This window comes from Melitaea cinxia, chromosome 17, assembly GCF_905220565.1.
Source record: "Melitaea cinxia chromosome 17, ilMelCinx1.1, whole genome shotgun sequence".
Classification (NCBI taxonomy): Eukaryota; Metazoa; Arthropoda; class Insecta; order Lepidoptera; family Nymphalidae; genus Melitaea; species Melitaea cinxia.
Window position 1 is genome coordinate 9528897 of NC_059410.1, and position 24181 is coordinate 9553077.

The 24181-nt window shown below is 32.1% G+C and overlaps 1 protein-coding gene across 1 annotated transcript in view; it reads left to right on the forward strand.

Annotated features, from left to right (window-relative positions):
- Positions 1-24181, forward strand: part of LOC123661867 (Down syndrome cell adhesion molecule-like protein Dscam2) — a 75240-nt gene that overhangs the window by 31722 nt on the left and 19337 nt on the right. The window contains exons 11-18 of the mRNA XM_045596806.1: positions 2030-2131; positions 9535-9679; positions 10286-10548; positions 14873-15034; positions 16422-16721; positions 16794-16913; positions 17121-17294; positions 23741-23891. Of these exons, the coding sequence (XP_045452762.1) occupies positions 2030-2131; positions 9535-9679; positions 10286-10548; positions 14873-15034; positions 16422-16721; positions 16794-16913; positions 17121-17294; positions 23741-23891 (1417 nt within the window). The remainder of the gene's footprint in view (positions 1-2029; positions 2132-9534; positions 9680-10285; positions 10549-14872; positions 15035-16421; positions 16722-16793; positions 16914-17120; positions 17295-23740; positions 23892-24181) is intronic.

Consider the following 24181-nt stretch of genomic DNA (forward strand, 5'->3'; position numbering starts at 1 on the left):
ATATCTCTTTATTTCATAGAAACATTGCACGGTAAAACGTCACTCTCAAAGCAAATTGCATCACTACCCCGCATTACTGTTTCACACGATATCACTTCCCATATTCATACCATGGACCTTATATCGTTTCTTAGGGGTAAACTCCAACTAGTTATTCATTTAATGATTTCATTATGAAAGCTGTTCATTAACACGTACGTAAAGATCATAAACAAGCTTTGCTATACATCGTAACGTTAAACGTAACTAGTAATTAGGGCAAGCGAAGCATCTTCTGTCTCCTTTAGTACGAGTATACGTACTTGTACACTTTCTTTGTTGAAAAAATTTTGCTTTGATGTTTGTTATGCGTACTTTAATGATGGATGAGTGTTATCATTTACGAATTGAACTCCTTTGGGTATTTTAAGTTTGTTATTTATCGAAATTTAAAAAAAATATATTAAATCGGAAAAAAGAAAAAAATTCTAAAAATGAGAAGCGATATCGCCCAGACAGACGGTCGTGTTCAAATTCAATATATTTTAATGCGAAAGTATCTAGTGCATTGTAAATGTAAAATATTCTCTTATTTGAATTTCTCATACAAAATTGTTATTTTCTATTGAAATATAAGTTACTGATAACGTCATTGATGTTATTTCGAAATGCGACAGAAAATAATGTTTTAAAATAGCAATTCTTTAAGAAAACGTTCGGCGTAGTAGGTACTCGGTCGCAATTTATAATACTAAATATCCATATCGGGAATTTTACTAGGAGTTTTAAAGTTCAGTAGTAATTTTCGGTCACCAACCCGCCTGCCCAGCGTGGTGACTATGGGCAACACACATGAGTTCACGCCATTTTTGGAGCGAACTTGTGGAGGCCCATGTCCAGCAGTGGACTGAGATAGACTGAGGTGACTATGATGAAGTGATGAGTAATTTTCTACTTTTATAGATAAACTATAACTTTACTATATTTATGTAGAAATGTTTGTATAAAAACTTTTTTTATGACAATTAACGATCAACCATACTTTTAATCAATATGTTGTAGACAGTATTTTTCCTACCGAGCATAACTCATCGGATCGGACAGTAAACATCAGATGGATTTCCAAACCAATCAAACTTCTATATCCGATGTATGTTGATTTGTTGATGATCTTAGAAATATTATGATTATTTTTGTTACTATTTTTGACATGACAACGTCTAATAAATCGATGAACGCCGGCTCTATGCACGAAAAAGGATGACTCATTGTAGCGTTTCGCTCATTGTCCCGATTACTCATTGTACGCTTGCGCCGCATCTATCTCTTTTCCACTCGATTGGCCTATGCGTCCGACTTTGTTATGACGTTGTCACGTTAAACTATCATCCGGAAACCAACTTTACAGACAACCAATTTCTTACCTAGAAATATTAATAAAAATTAAAACGTTAAATATAAAATTATTAATCTTTCTAGAAAGTTTATATCTATATAAGAACGGTAAGACGAATTTTCGAACACAGCACACTCGTATATCGGTAGTATCATCTCTTTTTTTTTTTCTTTTTTTTATACAATGATAGGCTTGCGTTTGACCACTATTTCATCTGATGATAAGTGAAAATGCGGTCTAAGATGGAGCACGCTTACCTAGAAGTAACCTATTCACTCGCGACTTAAAGATCCCCAGGTTATAATTTTCTGGAAACACAGACGCTGGTAGCGAGTTCCATTCTTTGGCTGTACGGATCAAGAATGTACTAGCGAATCGCTTAGTGCGTATAAGGGCATATGTCAACCATACCTATAAGGGTGGCGTAACGCAGAGCGTCTGGTTGTACGATGATGGAACAGGGAGGGGGGAATCAGGTTATGGAGTTCCTGCGCACACTCTCCGAAGTGTATCCGATAAAAAACCGACAGATCTCTATTATAAATGTAATACAAAAAAAAACACTTTTGACTATATTTTTATCGTACAAATTTAATTATCACAATGTCTTACAAATATCTCTCAGTGTGTGAGTAACTTTAATATTGTTTACAGCATTAGAAAAATCACGGAACCTCGGCAATCGTTCGCGTCGCGCGCCCCTTGCGCGCAATAGTCATTCACATGACAACGATTGGAACTTTACTGGAAACAGAGGTGAGTAAGATATTTGAAAGAAAGAACTATATAGTATTAAAATAATTTAACATATTACGTTTATCAGCAAGAACTTTTACTGAATAAAATCAATTTTAGTAATCAAATTTATTTTTGTAATGTTAAAAAATATGATTTATAAGAGCATATTAAAAGCAGCCAATCATTAGATAGATTTGGCTGTTACTGTATTTTAGTTGTCTCGACTATTGTGTCTTCAATTTTACTACCTAATTATTCCATGGTTTGATTTCATTAAAATAGATGATACAAATAGGACGAAAATGATATAACCAATGTTTTTATCAGTTGCAAGATAATATTCTTGCTAATATAAATAATAATAATACTACGATATATAGGTATACCAACTTATTAGAAAAACATCTAAGTAGTTAGTTAGTAGTAGCCATAATGAGTTGGCTCACATACTTAAAAGGTTATCAGGCAAAAACCATTAACTATTTACTACACTATTGATGTATCATTTATAAGCATAGCATAGCATATATCTTAGTTATACCTTTGTAGTTCGACTCCCATAACTTCCGCAATTACTGATCGTATGTTCAATATTAAACTTACTCTAACCTAACTCTAAGACGTGCTCATCAGTTTTTCATTACGCATCTTACTATGTATGTGTACTGGTGTTATCTTCGTTGAATTAAGTTATTGGCTTGTTTAAATAAAGTAATATATATATATATATATATACACAAATTAATCGCTAAAATGTATACATACGTATTCCTTTCGAACGACCTGAATATATTACATAGTTCTGTTTTTTGTTCGTTAGTATAAAAATTTATATATTTACGAAAATATAGCAGTACGAGTCACGTAATATTATTAATAAACTAGCTGTGCCCGTGACTTTGTGCGCGAGGAATTAAAAAGCTATTGTTCAGTTCGCAAAGCTACTAAATAAATAAATTTCTAAAATTAAATTAGCCTAAGTTACTCCTTATTACATCAGCTATCTGCCAGTGAAAGTCCCGTCAAAATCGGTCCAACCGTTTTAGAGATTAGCCGGAACAAACTGACAGACGAACAGACAGAAAAAAAATGTAAATAATGTTATTTTGGTATATGTACCGTGTATATATCCATATGCATTTAGTAAAAAGCGATTATTTTAATATTACAAACAGACACTCCAATTTGATTTATTTGTATAGATACAGTTATCCTTTATCAGATAGATAACACCTCACAATCTTACTTCTTTTTCCCTCTTAATTAGCTATGTAGTAAAGCGGAGAGTATATTTTCAATCGAAATAATACAGCGAAATTAACGTGTTCAAGCACTTCTTTAAACTATAATAACTGAAACTGAAAAAAATAGATATAGAAAAATGCTTTGTCTTACAAATTAATGATTTACTTGAGCTAAAAAAAAAACAAAATCAAAAGATTAGTTCAGTAAAAAGTTTGACAGAACGACGCAATGCGTTCATAACCACCGCCCTGCGGGTCTGTCTCGTTTAATTCGTCCGTAGTAGACTTTTTAACTGGATAAAGGAAACCTTTTGAGCTTACTTTACGCCAATGTTCTGAAAATAATGCTCTTGTTTTTTAAATACAGACGTATGACAAAAATATTGTCAAACAAATATTTTCATTCGTTCGGTTATTCAGTCTGTATGACCCCACTGCTGGGCATAACCATTTTCTTCATATAGGAAAACCGATGATTCTTAGTATTACGATCGAGGAGGGATAGGATAAAATTACAATTAGGATGAAATCATCAGAATTAGAATATATATACAACTAGCTGACCCGGCGAACTTCGCATCGCCTAACACAAACTTTATCGTATGGTATTAAAGTTCAAATTGACTTTTAAGTATTATCACAAATCTTTTGTATGGGAGTATAGAAAAGTGTTGTTTTTAGACTTTTTCAGGAAATTTAATTTTTTTTTTTAGAATTTTTCTCTCCGTAAGAACCATCCTCGTACTTCAAGGAATATTTTAAAAAAAGAATTAGCGAAATCGGTCCAACCGTTCTCGAGTTTTGCGCTTAGCAACACATTCAGCGACTCATTTTTATATTATAGATTTACTTACAATATGTATAAATACCCTTTAAAAATGCCATTGCGAACATCCAATATATACGTAATATCGTCTATGAGACTTTGTAACACGGCACATCATTAATGCTTTGAAAAGCATTTCTGAGCTGAGAGATAACGTTCATTAAAGAGACTCTTAATTAAATAATAATTAATTTTCCCTGCTCCAAGTAGAGTATTATCTTCAAACATGCGGTATCCATTAGATTTAAAATACTTCGAGAGTTTTCAATAAATAAAAACATTTTAAATTTACATTACTAATCATCCCAGGAAAACCATTAACTTGTGATTAAAATGTATCAAAATATAAAACACAATTTAAAGAGGAAATTCTGACACAAAAATAAAATGTAAGGAAAATTGATAATTTTACCTGAGAAGATATATACAATTCTTTCCAAGATATATACGGCCCCTTTCTGAAATCAGATAGATTATGGTATTTTTTTTTTATTTATGTCATGTTTTTCACTTCATTATATTTATTTATTTATTTATTTATTTATTGTCAAATAAAATGTAACTAAAATATTGAGTATTTTTAAATAAATAAAAAGAAAATATATTTAATTAAAAAACGTAACATGAAACAAGACTGTATGGTCTTAGACCTTTGCCTTTACAGTTATTTAAACAAAAACAATGAATTTATGCTTACATTGCTTTGGAGCGAAACGATAAATGGCGCGCCATTTTTTTTAAAGCATCTATATTTCAGTCATTAAGCATCAGTTGTTAAAAAACCGTGTGAAAACAATAACTTAACGTCTGAAATGTTAATATCAAGTGCGAAATGTGAATATAACATCTGAAAGCTACGGAACTAAGCATGGTTACCGCAAGTTGTATCGTTTGTTGATCTTGGAGTCGAGATCGTTTTTACGTACTCCTGTTCGAAAATACCTTATAAAGTTTCGAAACGGCGCATGGGTGGCACTCCCCATAGCTCCGGAGCTAAGGTGAAGTCAGACGCGGAGCTCAAAGGTATTATAATAGCTTTAAATTCTTCCTCTTATCTCAAAACTTTAACCTTGGATATCTCCATATCTATGGGGTTTCGAAGTGTGGCAGTGTTACCTAGTATAGCTTCCCCTACACCCTCCGCCCTCCACACCCAAAAACCCCATAATTCGTTTATTCCTAGTCTAGAGCTTAGCCATGTTTTTGCCATATATGTTATTAATCCCCTTCATCACCCCCCCCCCCCCCCCTATAATTTAGAGGTATGTAAAATAGATGTTGGCCGATTCTTAGACCTACCCGATATGCACACAAAAGTTCATAAAAATCGGTCCAGTCGTTTCGGAGGAGTAGTCCAGTATTGCTCAATTTGACTTTGTAGTAGCAAACAATTCTTTATTAAACCTACTTTTCCTTTAAAAAACATTGAAATAAACTTCGTAGAGTTTCTTCACACCAAAATAAATTCAGTTTCTTTAATATTAAATTTAATCTAAAATATTAAAGCGTCTTTCATTGAAAGATTTACCGGCCAGTTTAAAAAAAATTTAAAACAAAATTCAGGCCACTTTTTTTCAAAGTTGCATCTCCATCTGTCATCCGTCTTTACTATTGTTGCTTTTTAGAATAGTTGTCTCAAAGTTATTATCGAACAGGAAATAGTAACGTATAAAGTTAGTTTTACTATAGATTAATATCAATTAGTACATAATAACGCAGACACATAAAAAAAAAAGTCGGACAAGATTTTTTAAAACTTTTTTTCACGTCATATATTATATCAAAATTTATTTTTAAAACAAAAGGTAAGCTATAATAATTAGTCTATTACGAACATGTTAACAACCCTTTATTGTATTGGTGAAGGGCTTAAAGAAAAGTTTGACAATTAAAAGCTGTGTTTGTTCGTACCCTGAGGCACGCGACTACCAGACGCGTCTCATTTAATCTTACATAAAAGAAAAACTTAATTAGGTAAATAAAAAAGAAGGTTCGTAAATATTAAAATTAAAAAATGGTGTGTGTATACTTATGTACGCACGTAAGAGGTTATACTTCATTGGCTAGTTAACTTCAGGTTGCTAATTTCTTCTTCGTTGACTAGCTAACTTCAGGGTATCGGTTTTTTTTCGTGACGGTGTGCGGTTTTCCCTAACGCGCCAAAAGAAGTATAACTTCAAAAAAAATTAATGTAATGTAAGAAAATTCTTATTAAATAATACAAAAAAAATCTTTTCGATCATGCTAAATTATAATATTAATACAGCTACATAAATATAAATAAATCTCCTAAATGTATGTACATGTAGAACTTTTGAACGATTGCAAAAAATCAGATAAATATTTTTCTGTGATCGTAATTGCCATGATAAGGTGTGTAAAAGAAAATTTAAACAAAACCAATATGTCCACGCCAAAAAAAAATAGTGGTAAGGTGTTCGCTAGGTTAGCTAGTAATTGATATTTAGGAATATCTCTTTTTGCCTTTTAGACCAACAATGATACCGAGAGAAAGTAAAGTAGGACAACGGGGATCTGGGTTAAAAGTTAAGTCGACTGAAATGTTGAGTTGGATTCAGAATACTTTTTCCACAAAAAATTAAGTAAAAAAATAAAAACGTTTGATTTGTCAAAGACAAATAACGATTATTTTAGTTTGTAACAAGGTTAGGTAATAGATATATAAATGTAATTCGTCGGTTATATAAAAAGCATTACGTAAAGTATTAAATAGTTTCAAGTATTATATTCCTCGTAATATTATAAGTCATAACTAAGAAATACTATTAACATAAGTAGAAAATTGTACGTCAATACAAGTAAGTTTACTTGTTGTTACTTACTTGTTGTACTTTATGGCATCAATATCAAACTATCGCAAAGTTACACGTACGAAATCAAACACATAATGACTATCGAAACAGCTAATGTTCAACTTTTTCCATCCGCTCTCGTTTCCTTCGTCATAAAATATTTAAAAGTCCATTTTTAAGCGTGGATCCGCTGTGAGCTATTAGAGCCACCTCTTCAGCTCAAACAAAGAGCCTCAGTGACGGGGCACTGCCGCGAGCGCATCCGCTGCCGTTCTAAACTCTAAACCGTGTCATCCCAATTAAGATCCTATCTTATACGAATAAGGCACATATTAGCATATAATAGGGTGAAATATACGCCTATTTGTCTCATTATTAATTCGCCCCCGGTATTTGGTGTCGCTGCTCTTCAGGGCTCAAGAGTCGTCGCAATGCACACACGTTCGCTATCGGGATATATGAACATATATTAATAATTATGAGTATGATTTTTTTATAAATACTCGTCATTAATAGAAAACCTTTAATAATAAATTTATTCTTAGCACAACTCAAATTACACTAAGGAGATAATAAAACTTCTTTCGAAACGCATAATCAAGCATACGATCATCTTATCGTTAGCAATGCTTAAATTACTATTCAACTATAGAGTCTTATTATAGCTGCGTTTAATTAAAAAGGAATTAGATATATATTGAAAATGAAAACAAAACAGAATTCACAAATTGATATAATTTCATAAGCGTTCTCTTTCCTTGCTGAAATAAATTATTAACCATTAATATTACATTTCCCAGTAACACCATAAATATTTTAAGCGGTAAACAAAATGTCTGCGGCTTAAAAACGGGCATAATGCTATAACGTTGTGTGCTGTCTCGGCTGTTTGAGACGCGTCCTCTCTATAAATTATGCAAGTGGTAGACCTACTGTTAACATGCTTCATTTGCGACCGCCGCACGTGAATGTTAAATTAAAAATATTTTTGACACTTAACTGTACGCAGAAGAATAAATTGTATATAATAAAGATTTTCGAACCATCTGGTGTATATTTACTTTTGTAAATTGTTGCAAACAATTTAAATAGAACTAAGTAATTGTAAAGGCCTTAATTTCGCAAATCCCATGAAAGAGGGGATTAATTTATAAAAGGGATTAGAAAATATATAATCAGACACAAATGAAAACGTTGCCGCGATTTGTAAGACGGATCTTAAATAAAAATACAATATTTTTTATTTTGTCACTGTTTTGAAATTAGTTCGCATTATCTTAAAAAAAATTTGTACTTTATGTGTACAAGGCTTGTTTGAAATACTTCAAAGGACAAAGTAACCTCATTAATTACTGTGACAAACATTTGTGGTATTGGGATTCAAGATTTTTTTTAATTTTTTAATATGTATAGTACTTGTTTTATGTTACGTTTTAGAGTTGTGTAGGTACTATTATCACAGGAAATTTTTTTACCGTTTTACAAGAATTAATTGGAATTTTAAGCGATTGTAATAATAGTGCAGCTATACACAACAGGATGTCCGTCTTGTTCGACTACCAATCTATACTAACTATTGCTAATATGTCATTTAATAATTATTTATTATTACCTACAAATAACCAAAATGAATATTCTAGTAATGGTCAAGTCAATCACATAATTGCTACTTTTGTAAAAAGAAATATTTTATAAAAAAATAATATGACTCTAACATCTATACCAATATTATAAAGCTAAAGAGTTTGTTTGTTTGTTTGTTTGAACGCGCTAATCCCAGGAACTACTGGTCCGACCTGAAACATTCTTTCAGTGTTAAATAGCCCATTTATCTAGGAAGGCTATAGGCTATAATCATCACACTAAGACCAATAGGAGCGGAGGATCAATGAAGAATGTTTCAAAATCGGTTTTTTTCCTTTTAAGAGCTTCCCCAGTTAGCCAAAAAAACTGTTCCACGCGGTCGAAGTCGCGGGCAGAAGCTAGTTAAGAATACTTCCTAACCTAACCATAAAAGACAAATGTGTATATTTTTTCATGAATGATATATGTCCCTACAGTCCATAAAGATTCGTGCCAGAACGTTAAGGGGTCGGATTTGCGACCGCCGCTTATTTCCATAATACCTTAACTACTTATACCGCTTAGTCGATGTGCAAATTAATTTGAATCCTCACTAGGCACACACTCCGTGCTTCCACCTCACGCTTTAGATATTAATAGAGGTACTTCTCTTATCACACACGAGATATTTTTCCAACTTTGGAATATATTTGCGTCTCTCGTATTGAAATTCAAATTTGTATTTAGAATAATAAACTACAACGTTAAAAGTTGCGCCCGTTCGTTCTCGTTTTAATTTGGAACTGATATAGTATAAATATAGAAGTGTTTTACTTGTTGTGTTTAGAACAGTTCAATTATCAATATATCTAATGATTTGAGTATTTGCAGGTTGTAATATGCAGATTAGCCTTTTAATATATTACTGAACACAAGTATATAGACTGTATGACTAATAAGTTACCTTTTTGTTAGAATCAAAACCGGAGCTGGTGTACTGGTTCTCGGAACAGACTTTGCAACCGGGACCGAGTGTATCTCTCAAATGTGTTGCGATGGGCCACCCGCCGCCGCAATTCACTTGGCTATTAGATGGGTTTCCGATTCCCACTAATTCTAGGTGAGTACAATTTCTGTAAGGGAAATTAAAATGTTTGAATTCTGTTACATACGTTTCTTTTACGCTTCAGCCTGTAATATCCCACTACTGGGCAAAGGCCTCTTCCCCCATGTAGGAGAAGGATCAGAGCTTAATCCACCACGCTGCTCCAATGCGGGTTGGCGGATATATCCCTACTACGAGTAACGACCGCTATCAGGTGTACATGATAACAACCGGGACCGACGGCTTAACGTGCTCTCCGAGGCACGGTGGGGAGACCCACAAGGACTCACAAACACCCAGACCACGGCAAATACCTGTATGGCCAATACAAATGTTTGTCATGTGCGGGGATCGAACCCTGCAACCGCCAGCGCAACCGGCACAATCCATAGCTGTGACCGTTGCGCCAACGCGGCGTCAACGTTTCTTTTGCATGTTTGATATTCCTATTTATTATACAGAAAATTACTGATGTTATTTAAACGATAGTAATAATTCCTTAAGTTACTACAAAGAAATATCAATCTATCCAGCTTTTAAAACATAAAAATATAGAAAAAGACTTCCAATTTGTTCTCATCTTTTAAGTTTAAAATACAATCTACTGTTAAAATTTAACAGGTTTGTAGTAGGTCAGCATGTGACACTTCAAGACGACGTCGTCAGCCATCTTAACGTGAGTAGAATGACAGAACAAGATGGCGGCGAGTACGCCTGTGTCGCCAGTAACTCGGCAGGACGTGCGGTGCACGCGGCCAGGGTGAATGTTTATGGACTACCGTATATTCGTGAAATGCCCAAAGTAACGGCCGTCGCAGGCAGTGATTTAAACATAAAATGCCCAGTTGCGGGCTATCCAATCGAATCAATTACTTGGGAAAGAGGTTTGTATCATTTTATTACATTATCTATTAAGGAAACCTTTTCATTGCTTAAACTTAATCATGAAATTAAAAACTATATTCACACCCAATATACAATCCATTTTAAATTGAACATATATTTTAAAATAGATATTAATGTTTCGAGCACAACACAAAGCTAATATTTCATCGCATATGAGCTCACATTAATTTATAAGCGTAAATCTAATATATTCACGAAGCAACTTTCTTACATCTATCTCATCTATCTTACTATGTGACTGAGAGAGGGTATGGTAACGTTAGAGTGTTCTTAAAAAATTAAAAAGTGTGATATATGACGTTTTATCTAACTAACAGTACCTACTATACTTACACATTAAATACTTAATAATAAACCATAAGTAATGCGTTATTTTAAGTTTCTGAGCCTACTCTGTAAATATGTAAATATATATAAAATAAAAAAATTATATACTTGGAGGTACATAAAACTCTAAGAGATACATGTATGTATCATGTATTCGATGTTTCAAGACAGAAAGTAATTTACTCCTATGCTGCAGTCTAATGTAAACAAAAATGTCGGAAACATACAGAAATTTAGGTTAAGCAGAATACCGTCGTACTCGTACGAAATATAATTTTAAATACATTTAAAAGAAACTTTACCAACTAAATACATACATATAAACGCATTAACATAAAACGTATATTTTCTAACCAACGTTTTACCAATCTACGTTTTAAAAAGTAGACAATTTTGTTGTAATGCGTTATATACCTCATTTATAATTTCATCATAAGATTTTACCCACATCGTAACTGATTTATAATACATGATATATGTATAAAAACATCTTTTATATCTCTTACACATACTACTATAAATTCACAATTAATAGAATTGTTACAAACTAAAAGAAAGAAGTAGAATTGAACAGGAAAAGAAATGAAACATGAAATTTTTTTCAAAGAAAATTCATTAGAGAACAAAACTACGAATAGCTTAAGTATTTGTTTTCATGCCTTCTATATTATTAAACACTTCAAATAAACTAAAGAATAATGAGTCCCTTTTTTGCTATAAAAAAGCCGTAAAAAATATATTAACATATTTTGTATGTAATTTATCTCTTTAATATGTTTCCTTTCTGTGTCGACAGTTTTGACCGAAACCATTCGAATAAGCAAATTCTCTCTTAGATTATTTTCATATCTACGAGTAGTACGTACGTCACTTCGTGTATTGCATGTATTGTATGTTATATAATATAACCACACAAAATTTTCATTAGGTACTTTTTCTTTTAAAAAATCTTACTTTGAATACTTAGTATTGCTTTAATGAAATATATTTTCTTGTAGTTTTGATTTCAAACAACTTAAAATTTAAATAAAACAAGAAAGTACTAAGTTTAAATGAAATGAAATCAGGTAAGGGATCTATCATTCCTATTTGTCTTTTGCTAAGATACAAATCAAATGTCTAAAGGACAGAATGTGAACCTATGTTGTTTTTATTAGGATCTATTTCATTCAGAGAGACGGAGACCTACCTTTTCTTATATGCAGGAGCCTTGTACACAGTAGTTGAGCCAAAATTGCCTGATCTAACCGTAAATTAACAACAAAAAGTCGAATCCAACACCATTGATTTTTTAAGCACTCAAATTGGTCTTTTAAATCATTCATACTCAAATACAGGAAAACAGGAAATAATAAAAACCATAATAAATAGGAATAATGGGAATAGGAAAGCATAATATTTCAAAAGAAGTCTGGACACATGAGACCTAACACACAATGAAGCAGAATGACATATTCAGTTCATTCCATCGTGTTATATGTCTGTATCCAACTATGCGATATTTTAAGACATTTTAGTTATTAAGCTTTTAAATGAAACAGCATAGAATTACATTTAATAATTATAATTTAATTAATAAACTAATTAGAGACAATAAAAGCAAATAAAACAAATTGCATCCAAAGCCAACCAATATTGTTAAGCACGTGTCCTTACATGTGCCTTACATGTCTGGTCGACGCAAAAAGACCTTATTTAGCTTAACTTCGTGTCGTTTAATCTCTACAAACCACTCCGCATATAAGTAGAAATAAATTGGAAGATAAATTGGGTGATTTGATTATATCTTATCACCTATTCCTACAACCAAAGAAAAAATTATTCTTTTGATAAAACAACTTTTATTTTGCTCTAAAAATATATGTGCAGCCGTATAAGCTAAAGTTTACATCACGAATCTGATCAAATTATGTGGTAAATTTGGCAGCTTCTAAGGCAATGGGGAAAATCAAATATATTTCCGATTGAACCAAAAGTTTGAAAGGACATTTTACTGTAAGAGTATCGAATTAAACTCAAGGGAGACAGCGTAACTTTCTCCTAGCAACAGGTCGTTAAGGAAACTAGGACAAGTAAGTGAGGGCGAAAATATACAAAGAGTTGTTTAAAAGTCTGTATGACATCAGTATTCTTAAAATGTTGACATTTTCAATTTTAAAAAAAATGTACCAATATTATTGTGACCTAGCAACGACCTCGATTCATATCTTTTAACAGACTGTGTTGTAATATAATACCTTAAACGTTTAAGAAATTGGTTACATGATTCTTTATTTTAATATTTTATATATTCACAAAGACAGTTTTCTAACAATCCTAGTGTTCGTTAAGTCAATTATACAAAAAATTGTAGATTCAAGATATTTTATCTAAGTACCAATTTCTTATTTTTATTATTTTTTGTTTTCGAACTTTTTCATGCAAGCGTACATTAACAATTAAATTTTGTAGCGCATTACTTGAACTACGAGTATATTCATATAATGCATGGCGAAAATTAAATTATTTTGTTTAAAACAATCACTTTTTATATTAATGAAAGCGAACCGAGATAATATAAACATTTTTGTGTATAAATAACAATAAACTAGAAAAACACAGTTAGTCCACAAAAATTGATTTTAAATACTCTTTTTCTTACACTTTACCTCGATATAAAATAGATATAAAGAAAATATCAGAGCGTAAAATCCTTAGCTCGTTTAACAAAATTACCGAGCAAGATTAAATTAAGACTCGACGGTCACTCCCTCGTAATTTTCCTTTTCCTCATGACCCTTGTCAACAACGATTCTATCTTTTCATAGAGAACTCTCATTAAGCTGAGGTATTTAAATGGCTTTATTATTTCTTTGACTATTGTATAAGAATGCTCTTTACAACTATAAATCTATTGTCATTAAAATACCTACTCTAGGCATACGAATTAGCGTCATAGAATTACAATATAACTTCAAAGTATAATTACAACATCTACAATAGCTTTCGTCCTTGTATGTGTGTATATTTACAAAGAGGAGTGTGTAATATATTGTTACCCGGCGAGCATAAGGTTGTGTGTTGTACACCCAGGCCAGGATAAATCGATCTATTTCTTAATAACGAATTGTTGAATGCTCTGTGGGTCTGAGTAGCTGCGCGGTGGAATGTAAAGAAGCATCGATCACCATAACTTCAGTCGATAACGACCTGGTGAACTGTGTGAAAAGGGTTGAAGTTGTCAACGGGTGTGATATTGGCCACCTTATGCTTTATATATGTTTCTGCTCCGTTGTGTCTTATTTTTGACCATTAATTTAAATTGACGTACTAAGATAATCGAAGGAGGTCATTATGAGTTTTTAAGAAGCTAAAGCCAGTTCTTCTGATGAATTTCAGTAATACTAGATATCCCTATTTTCCGCAATCCTCATCCAGCCTTCACCGGAAATCTTGTAAAGATCTTATCTTTATCTATAATGTGACTTTAAGTATAAACGACAGAATTGAGTTTGCAGGAAAACGAAAAAAACGACGTCAATTATCTCGATAAGTAATAACAACGTAGGTAGACCAAAAATTAGTCAAGTAAATACGCATTATCAAAGATTACTCCAAAAGTTGTAATCAGAGCTCGATGAAATTTTAATGCTACCACATGATTAATATCGGCTTTCGATTAAATTAAAAATTATCAAAATCGGTAAATCCAGTAAAAAGTTATGTGAATTTTCGAGTTTCCCTCGATTTCTCTAGGATCTCGTCATCAGATCCTAGTTTCCTTATCATAGTACCACACCAGGTCATATGTCCTTTCTAACAAAAAAAGAATTATCAAAATCGGTTCATAAACGACGAAGTTATCCTCAAACATACATTAAAAATATACATAAATGTATATACGGTCGAATTGAGTAACCTCCTCCTTTTTTTTGAAGTCGGTTAAAAAAAGTAAGTACAATTAGTCTTAATAAGAATAAATATATGATATTTCAGACGGTCAGACCCTTCCTTTAAATCGACGACAAAAAGTATTTCCGAATGGAACATTAATAGTAGAACAAACGCAAAGAGGTGAAGATGCCGGTACGTATACCTGTCAAGCAGCCAACAGACAACGTCACGTTGCAAGGAGGGATGTGGAAGTACAAATATTAGGTAACTAGATATTTATTTATTTTTAATAAACACTTCACATTCAACGGTCCCTTGTAGTATGAAAAGTCTGCCCGGAAACATAAAACACAAACGCAAACGCTCAGGCTAGGTTCAACATCTGTATGGCCGACACAAACGGTTACAGGCTCGGAATCGTCGTTCAGGACGACAAACCTGTCGTCCTGAAGTTGTTACGCTGTTTTATGTAAAACTTAGTTAAGTAACATATATTACTTACTCGTATTCTCTTTCATTAAAAGACTTTCATTCATCAAAACACTACCAAAATTTTAATTAGAAATAATTGAAGTTTGTAGAATACAGGTTATTTCTAAAAGCATTTCTCTAAAATATTTTTTAATTTTTAAATTGAAAGCTTTCATTTCGCATGAGTTTTGGTCTAGATTGCCAAGCGCTTATGATAAAGTGTATAAATAAATCTTGACAAATCCTACTGAGTTTTATTTACTGAAAAGTGTGAGTAAACCTTTACAGTAAATTTTAGGCTGGTATTAACATAATCAATTTGCTCATTTAACGTCTACTGACGCCTTACCAACAAACTCAAAAGAGAGATTAGTGGAGAATGTAGATACGGCAATTATCATTAATTACTCCTAAGGGACGTCTCTCGCAGATGCGGACTTTGTTTTTCACTGTGTGGGTAATGAAACTATCATTATTGTATTAGAGCATACATTTCAATAAGAATGAAGTTAAGTTTTAAAAATATAAAATATACATTTGTAATGTTGTGGTATTTCAAGTGCTGACCTATTTTACGCTGAGGCCTAAATAAAAACACAAAATGAAAGCAATTTCACGATTGCAAACATTGGTACAAAAAATTAGCTACAATTATGCTAGAAATATCAGTGGGTGTAAAATGTTAAGTTGTAGTAACATAGTTTTCATTTATAGGAAAGTTGCCAAACAAGTCTTTATTAGGAACATACATAGAGCAAAAAAAACTAATAGTAAAATTTCAGGTTTCTTTATTTTTCATTAGCTGGTAAATTTTTGACAAAAACTTTCTCATTGTCTCTTATAAGATTTTAAAGCACCATAAAATCACGAATTTAAGAGGGCGAAATTACTCATCCGTAATTCATTAAAGTTATCCACGTTTACCATTCTCTTGGCAGCTACGCGGCTTTAAACTTTCTCATTTATTAGGGCAGTAAAATGAAAATCCCAAAAATCTACGTTGCCCTAAGATCTTAATAATGTTTAAAATTCCTTAACTGTAGCTAAAGATTTCTCACTAATTAATCGTAAAAAAAAACGGCGAAGCCAAATGTTGTTACTTGACTGGTAATTTTTTAACGGATTAATCAGAATTAGGATTCGGGTCGTTCAGTCCAGTAAAGTTATACTTCCATTCCAGTGCAACCGAAGATACTGCCCATTCAACCGCTGACGAATTTATTGAGGGAGGGAATGAGAGCGGCTATTTCCTGTCAGATATTGGAAGGTGATTTGCCAATTGCATTCCGATGGGAGAAAAATGGGCAGCCAGTGACGTCATCGCCATACGCTCCTAGCGGTATAATAACGCGGAGAATGGACGAATACAGCGCGTCGCTGGTAATAGAACACATAACATCGCTTCACAGCGGAAATTATACGTGTATCGCTTCGAACGTTGCAGGATCTGAACGGTTTACAGTACCACTCACTGTAAATGGTAATAAATTATCACACTTGGTCTTTGAATAATGTCCTGGACAGACCTCTATTTAAGTATATATTTTTTAAGTTCCTCCTCGGTGGCGTCTGGAACCGTCCGATGTAGCGGTGGCCGCGGGGCAGGATGTTACTCTACAATGCCAAGCTGATGGTTATCCAAAACCTAATATAACCTGGAAAAAGGCTGTTGGTACGTTAAACATTTTTGCATTAACACTATTATTTTCTAATGTTAAGGAAAATTCTCTCTCATCGCAATTTATAATTATTTTACAGAGTTAAGACTTAGTCTTTAGACGAATAATAAAGTATTATAAAATTAATTCTCAAAATCAAATTTCTTTTTCTAGAAATAGATAGGCTCTTAGACAAATAGATCATCAAAATGTGCCAACAGGTAATACACCGGGAGAATACAAGGACTTCATGTTCGAGGGCAGTTCTCGTGTTCTTGAAAACGGATCGCTGGTGTTCGAAAGAGTAGCCAAAGACAGCGAAGGGCATTATTTGTGTGAAGCGAGAAATGACATCGGTGCGGGCTTGAGCAAGCTAATCTTTCTGAAAGTTAATGGTGAGTTACACTTTTATTGATCATTTATTTCGTAAACAACAATAGACAAATTTTTCTTTGGAAAAATGATGATGGAATAATTTGCTTATTATAATGAAACAACTTTTTCTAATTTTCCATGGAATCATGGTCACGAGAGGACTGGTTGCTGTAAAGAATTCGAAACGTAAGAATTTTAAAAAACTTAATAAACCGCAGTAAAATCCTAAAAAGTTGTTTCATTATAATGAATGAAATTCGCGTAAACATAGAAAAAATTATTTATTTATTTGTATATACAATCGACAACGCGGCAGAATAGAATACGAAACGAAAATGAACTAACATACATTACAAAAATCTGTAAACTATGCAAGAAAAATTACTCACAATGTTATAAAATTATTCTTCCATTGCCATTTGCAAGCGTAGATCAGACAAACTTCTTTCTAGAAGATGATAAAGGAGAAGAAATTTATAACTAAAATTAGATAAATCATCGTCATCCAGCCAGAAAGTTCCATGAAACAATTAGGTTCATTAGGTTATTCAAAATAGGTCTGCTAAATTTAGCTGATACAAATGTAATATTGTGTGTAAAACTTTTACATCGAACCGAATACCGTGAGATTAATAACACGGAGATCAAAGGCTTCCAAAGCAGTTTTTTTACGTTTTTAAATTAAAAAAGGTACAGTAATATTGTAAATAGGGCAACCTTGTATAATAATAAAAAATATATTTTGCCACAAATATTACATAACTCTATTACTCTTTCCTGACACATATAAGCGATATGCTTGTTTTTTGATACATGTAATTAAAAATGAGCCACCAAAATGTATATACGGACATGATTTACGTACGACTGCACCAAATTAACCTACACACATTTTTTGAGTTTGTTATTGTTAGGCCAAAGTTTTTATAAAAGATACTAAACTTCAATAGTCTAAACAAATTCACTTAAAAATCGTATAACACTAAATTTAAAAAACAAATACAAAATCTTTAAGTAATTTCAGACAGGTAACTTGAAAGAAATGCGGAATCTTTTTAGATAAATACCCAATAGCTGGAATGTTCTTGGATTCTATTGCGTTGGTCACGCGCTGATAAAATGAAAATTCTTTCATTTATTACGTATTTCTTTAGGGTCGCAAACTAATAAAATATTATATGAAAGATGTTTTACTAAATAAAATTTTTGTAATATTTTTGTTAAATATTGCAACATTCGGTTCACATAATTATACATAGTCTATTTTTTTGGAATTGCCTTATTAAGTAAACAAACCCCTGTCAATACGTAATTCACGTTTTTTCCGCATTTATCACTCACTTTCACAACACCTTAGCTTAGAGACATTTGTTAAACTCCATTTACTATTTATTTCAGTAAAAAGAAATATCAATTTAGCATTTTAAGCACATAAAAACTATTAATATACGACTTTCGAGAGTACAGATAATTAATATTTTTAATATGACATTTCAATATCTTTTTTTATAAGGCAAATAGATGTGGTCATAATATTTTTAGAGATGAATGAGTATCAGTGAATGAACAGCATGAGCGATAAAATAGGCCATGTTCTTTACCTATATTTCAAATTTTCACGAATCATAATTTGTTAATAAGTTGTTACAGTAAAGCGATTTGTTATTATGTTTTATATATTGTTTTTTTTTTTTTCTTTTTATTTATGTTGAACGTAAAAAATGCTCAAAAAATATTACAAATGCCAATCTTTTTTAGTAAATGTTTTATTTTATATTTTTAATATTTCTGAATATCAATTTCACCCTGAATATTTTTAACGCTATCCCATATAATATAAAAGTATAGCACATAACACTGGCATAAAAGTTTACTGTAGTTCACAGGAATATTTTGTGGGACCTTAGGATGATACTTAGGATAAACCCAATGAGAGCTTCTTGAAAAACAATATTATTAGTCCTATTTTTTAGATGTTAGAGAGAATGTGCCGCCGGCGCGAGATTTTTTATTCATAGTAAATACAAATAATGTGACAATTCTATTTTTTTTTTATTTATAGGGGTCGACTTTTTTTCTAGATACAGGCCACCCTAGTGTGTTGTAAATTTTATTTGTGATGTCTTTTTTACCAATTATTTTACATAAACGAAATATAAATTTGTTCTTTTATAAAGATCCTCGATTTATTTATTTTTTCTTTTTTTTTCGTAATTCTGTACCTACTAATTCTTAGCAAAAATATTCAATATATTATCAGGTTTTGAAATAATTTTAGCAAATGGTATCGTTAAATATTTAAACATAAAATGAATTTTACTTTCGTCTATGGCTTATTAATATTGTTCATACATTTGCTCTTTGTGTCACTTTACTAAACTTACAATATTACTCTTTTTTCTGTGGTCGGAAGTACGCCATATTTTTTTACTAAATAAGAATGTTCCAAAAAAATAGAATAAACTTATAATCTTTTTATGGAGGTTCATTAATTAAGTCTTGTAAAAAATCATTGAATTGAACAATGAGTGGGATAACATAATATGCAGCTGAATATGCAAATAACAAAATTATATTTGTTTCTTGACAAAAAAGAGAAACAGTACTTACCTACTATTTCTATTTGAGTTATTTTATTGGATAAAAGAAACACGGAATCAGAACAAAAAAAAGGATTTTGGCAACAAATACTCAATCAGGTTTTTAAATTTTTGCAACTAAACAGTATTTTTGTATTGCAGTTCTATAAAAAACCCGATAGAAAATATAATTTACTACGTAAAACGCCAATATGGTATCATATAGAATGTTAAATTTTATTTTAGTTCATAAGCTATTTTAAAAAGAAGGTATCAATAGCAAAACCAGAAATCTCGAGATGAATACCCTCCACCCTTAATGGATATTAAAGAAAAGTTTTTAATATTAATTTAATATGAAATTATAAAACTTTTTCCGACTATGGACCGAGTATGGAATGCCAAGTCTCTGCGACGTATTGTCTTCAAATTTTCTTTATTAAGTAATTTTTGAGACTATGTTCATCTACGTGCGAAATATTACGAGCTAGGACAAACTTCAAATAATCTAATTTTAATCTTAAATATTGTTTTAACATTTTTGATAAGAAAGAGCTTTAATCCTCTTAATTGAAAGTTCATTAAATTATAATAGACATAACGAAATTATTAGAAAAAACTTTGTGTGTTCAATTCACACACGGCAAAAGTGAAACTAAAAAAAACTCTAAAAAGTCATACGATGGGAGGCTGTTACGATTTGTGCTATCGACGATGATCACGGTCTCGTGAAAAGGTCGTAAACGTCATGCAAAATGCGTCGCTTACGCGTTTTGAGCACTAAAGTATTCTATCTTATTCGATCTTATACATTTATGTGTTTGATTGAGCATTTTCGTTTCATCAAGTATCAAATCACAACGATCCTAAAGAAGTTTCACTTCAAAAACTAACTTAGAAGAGAAGAGAGTTGTTATTACAATAATTCGTGTTGTAATACCAATCAGGGCGATCGATACCCGATCACCCTCAGCTAGTTCGTAGAGCAGTCACGTATCTCATATAAGATATTTTATTAGCTAATTAAAGACAACCTATAATGGCAACAAAGATGGTTCAATTGTGAGCGACGGAAGTCGGACGCGTTTGATCAGAAAACTCAATGGCCATACGTCGCAATACGTCTCTTCTTTATTGGAAAACGAGACAGTTGGCTTCCACTAGAATAACTTCGTGTACGTGTTTGTATTCGACGATATTGGCTTTTGTGGAGCAAATATATCTTGTATACATTACCCGTCGTATCGCGAACTGCCTGTGTATGGTAGTAATTTGATTTCGGTTTATCTCGACTTAATAATGTCGAATTAAATTACTCATACTAATATTTGATACAAGCAGCTATTGATTTGTAATCACAATGTAAATATGATTTATAATTATTAAATAAGGAAGCTTATTAATCCTCTTTCCGTTGGTAAAGTCGCTAATTAGTTTCAATCAATTTAGCGTTTTAAATAATTAAGTTAATTTTGATTCAGCGTTTGATTTTGTGTTGCTTTAGGTAATATTTTACTAAAGTAATTATAAGTATATGTTCTTTCGTTTTCTTAAAACTGTTGGTACTATCGTGCAAAACCTATGTTCGATATGTTACCGTTATCTATAATCTATAATATATATAAAAACGAAAGGTCACTCACTCATCACGAAATCTCCGAAACTATAATAGCTACAAATTTGAAATTTGGCAGGTAGGCTCCTTATAAGACTTAGGCATCCGCTAAGAACGGATTTTACGAAACTCGACCCCTAAGAGGGTAAAACGGGGGTTGAAAGTTTGTATGAAAGTCCTATGTTTTAGAAGTAAGAGACTTGAAATTTAAAATGTATGCTCTATAGATGGTAAAAAGGTGTCCAAATAATATGTTTAGAAATCAACTTCCTTTTGGGGGGATGGTACGACATAGACACCCGCTAAGAACGGATTTTATGAAATTCGACCCCTAAGGGGATAAAACGGGGTTTGGTAATTTGTATGAAAGTCCTATGTTTTTGATGTAAGAGACTTAAATTTAAAATGTAAGCTCTATAGATGGTGAGGAGGTATCCAAATAATGTATCTTTAGAAATCTATTTCTTTTTGGGGTTAAAACGGGGGATGGTAGGTTGACTAACTCATCACGAAATCTCCGATACTATAACAGCTTCAAACTTGAAATTTGGCAGGTAGGTTTCTTATGGGATGTAGACATCCGCTAAGAAAGAAATTTACGATACTCGATCCCCAAGGGGATAAAACGGGGGTTGGAAGTTTGTATGAAAGTCCTATGTTTTAGAAGTAAGAGAGTTGAAATTTAAAATGTATGCTCTATAGATGGTAAAAAGGTGTCCAAATAATATGTTTAGAAATCAACTTCCTTTTGGGGGGATGGTAGGTTAGTCAACGAACAACACTATCACGAAATCTCCGAAATTAAAACTCCTACAAACTTAAAATTTGGCAGGTAGGCTCCTTATAGGACGTAGACATCCGCTAAGAACGGATTTTACGAAACTCGACTCCTAAGGGGGTGAAACGGGGGTTGAAAGTTTGTATGAAAGTCCTATGTTTTAGAAGTAAGAGACTTGCAATTTAAAATGTATGCTCTATAGATGGTGAGAAGGTGTCTAAATAATGTATCTTTAGAAATCAACTCCCTTTTAGGGTTAAAACGGGGGATGGTAGGGTTCAGCAGCTATAAGTTCGCCTGATAGGTTATTTATACTGCAGCCTGAAAATAAAACTAAAAATGTGTTGTATAGAGAGATTTAATAAAAATAACTATCAAATTATACTAAATTGTGCCTTTGAAAAAGTTACTCAGAGTGATAAGCATTTCAAGTGACTGAAATAAAAAAAAAATTTGCGTTAAGCATCTTAATAGTAATGTATATCTTCATAACCACGCGGACATAGTCGCGGGCAACAGTTAGTGTATTATAAAATAAAGTCCCCAAAAGCGTATGTGATCGATTTCCTCAAAATCTACTGAACGGATTTTCATGCGGTTTCACCAATGGAGAGAGGGCTTCAAGAGGAAGGTTTAGGGAACGGCTAAGCTGATTTTGATGCGAATTTCACTGGTTGTTTGCCGGGAAAACTTTGTGACAAACTGATTTAAACGCGGGCGAAGCCGCGGGCACAGCTAGTATATATATATATATATATATATATATAGTATATATATATATATATATAGTATATATATATATATATATATATATATATATATATATATATATATATATCATTACGACACTAAATTTTATGTCAGACAACGACCTACTTACTAACTAGACTAGAACAATCAAACTGTACAGGTAATATTCAATTGCTATACCGCACTTAAATAACAAACAAAACAAACCCTAGAGTATATATTAACGAGAATTATTCGAAAATCTGGATTAAAACAGGGTTCTATTTATGCTAAACTAACAAGTTTGTAGGTGTTCTGGCAATGGTAGGAGTTTCCTTAGTTCGGACCTCGGCTACGGTCCCATATCGGACAGTTTGTAAACATTTTAACTTTGGAGCGAATAGTGGTATACCAATTTTATTTTATCTTTCCGCCCCGCGTTCCTTAACGGAATCTACTTACAAGTTCAAATTAATAGCAACTAAGTTGAAGCTATTATAAGTTAGCTTCTAGGTTTTGGAGATTTCTTAGTTATTTAGATTAGAAAGTGACTAGAGCAATATATCATACATATTGCAATAACATTTTGAGAATAAAAAATCGATTCGTTTATTGAGTAGATTACAATACTAACTACCTAATATTGAGACATCTTTCGGATGCAATTAACAAGATAATCAAATAGAATGTTATTAGATTAGGTGTTCATTGATACATAAAAACCAAATTGTTTTCCAAATACTATAAGTGAATTAAAAACTACAGCTCCAGCGCGATTCCCCATGAAAAGTAAAACAGTGCAAGTCACTGCTGGTGAAGCTGCTCACTTGCAGTGTGCGGCTTCAGGGGATGCTCCTTTAGAAGTCACCTGGAGAAGCCCCCACCATCACACCATTGCTCATCACCTTGACCAACGGTTGGTAGTACTTATTATAATTAAGTATATTAAATGTTGGTTTATACATTTTCTTGTTTTTTTGATTCAATATCAGCTGATGTTAAAATTTTATTACTTTTATAATCATACTATTTATTTTAGAATAGACCCAAAAATCAAAATCGATTATAGTTAATTTGGTATATATACCTCAAAGCTCATTAGAAATGTACAGCATAATTTTGTTTTTTACAATAGTTTATCTATTTCGCAGTTTCATGACTGATAATAAATATATGTTAAATAAAATTTGCTAAGAACATGTTTAC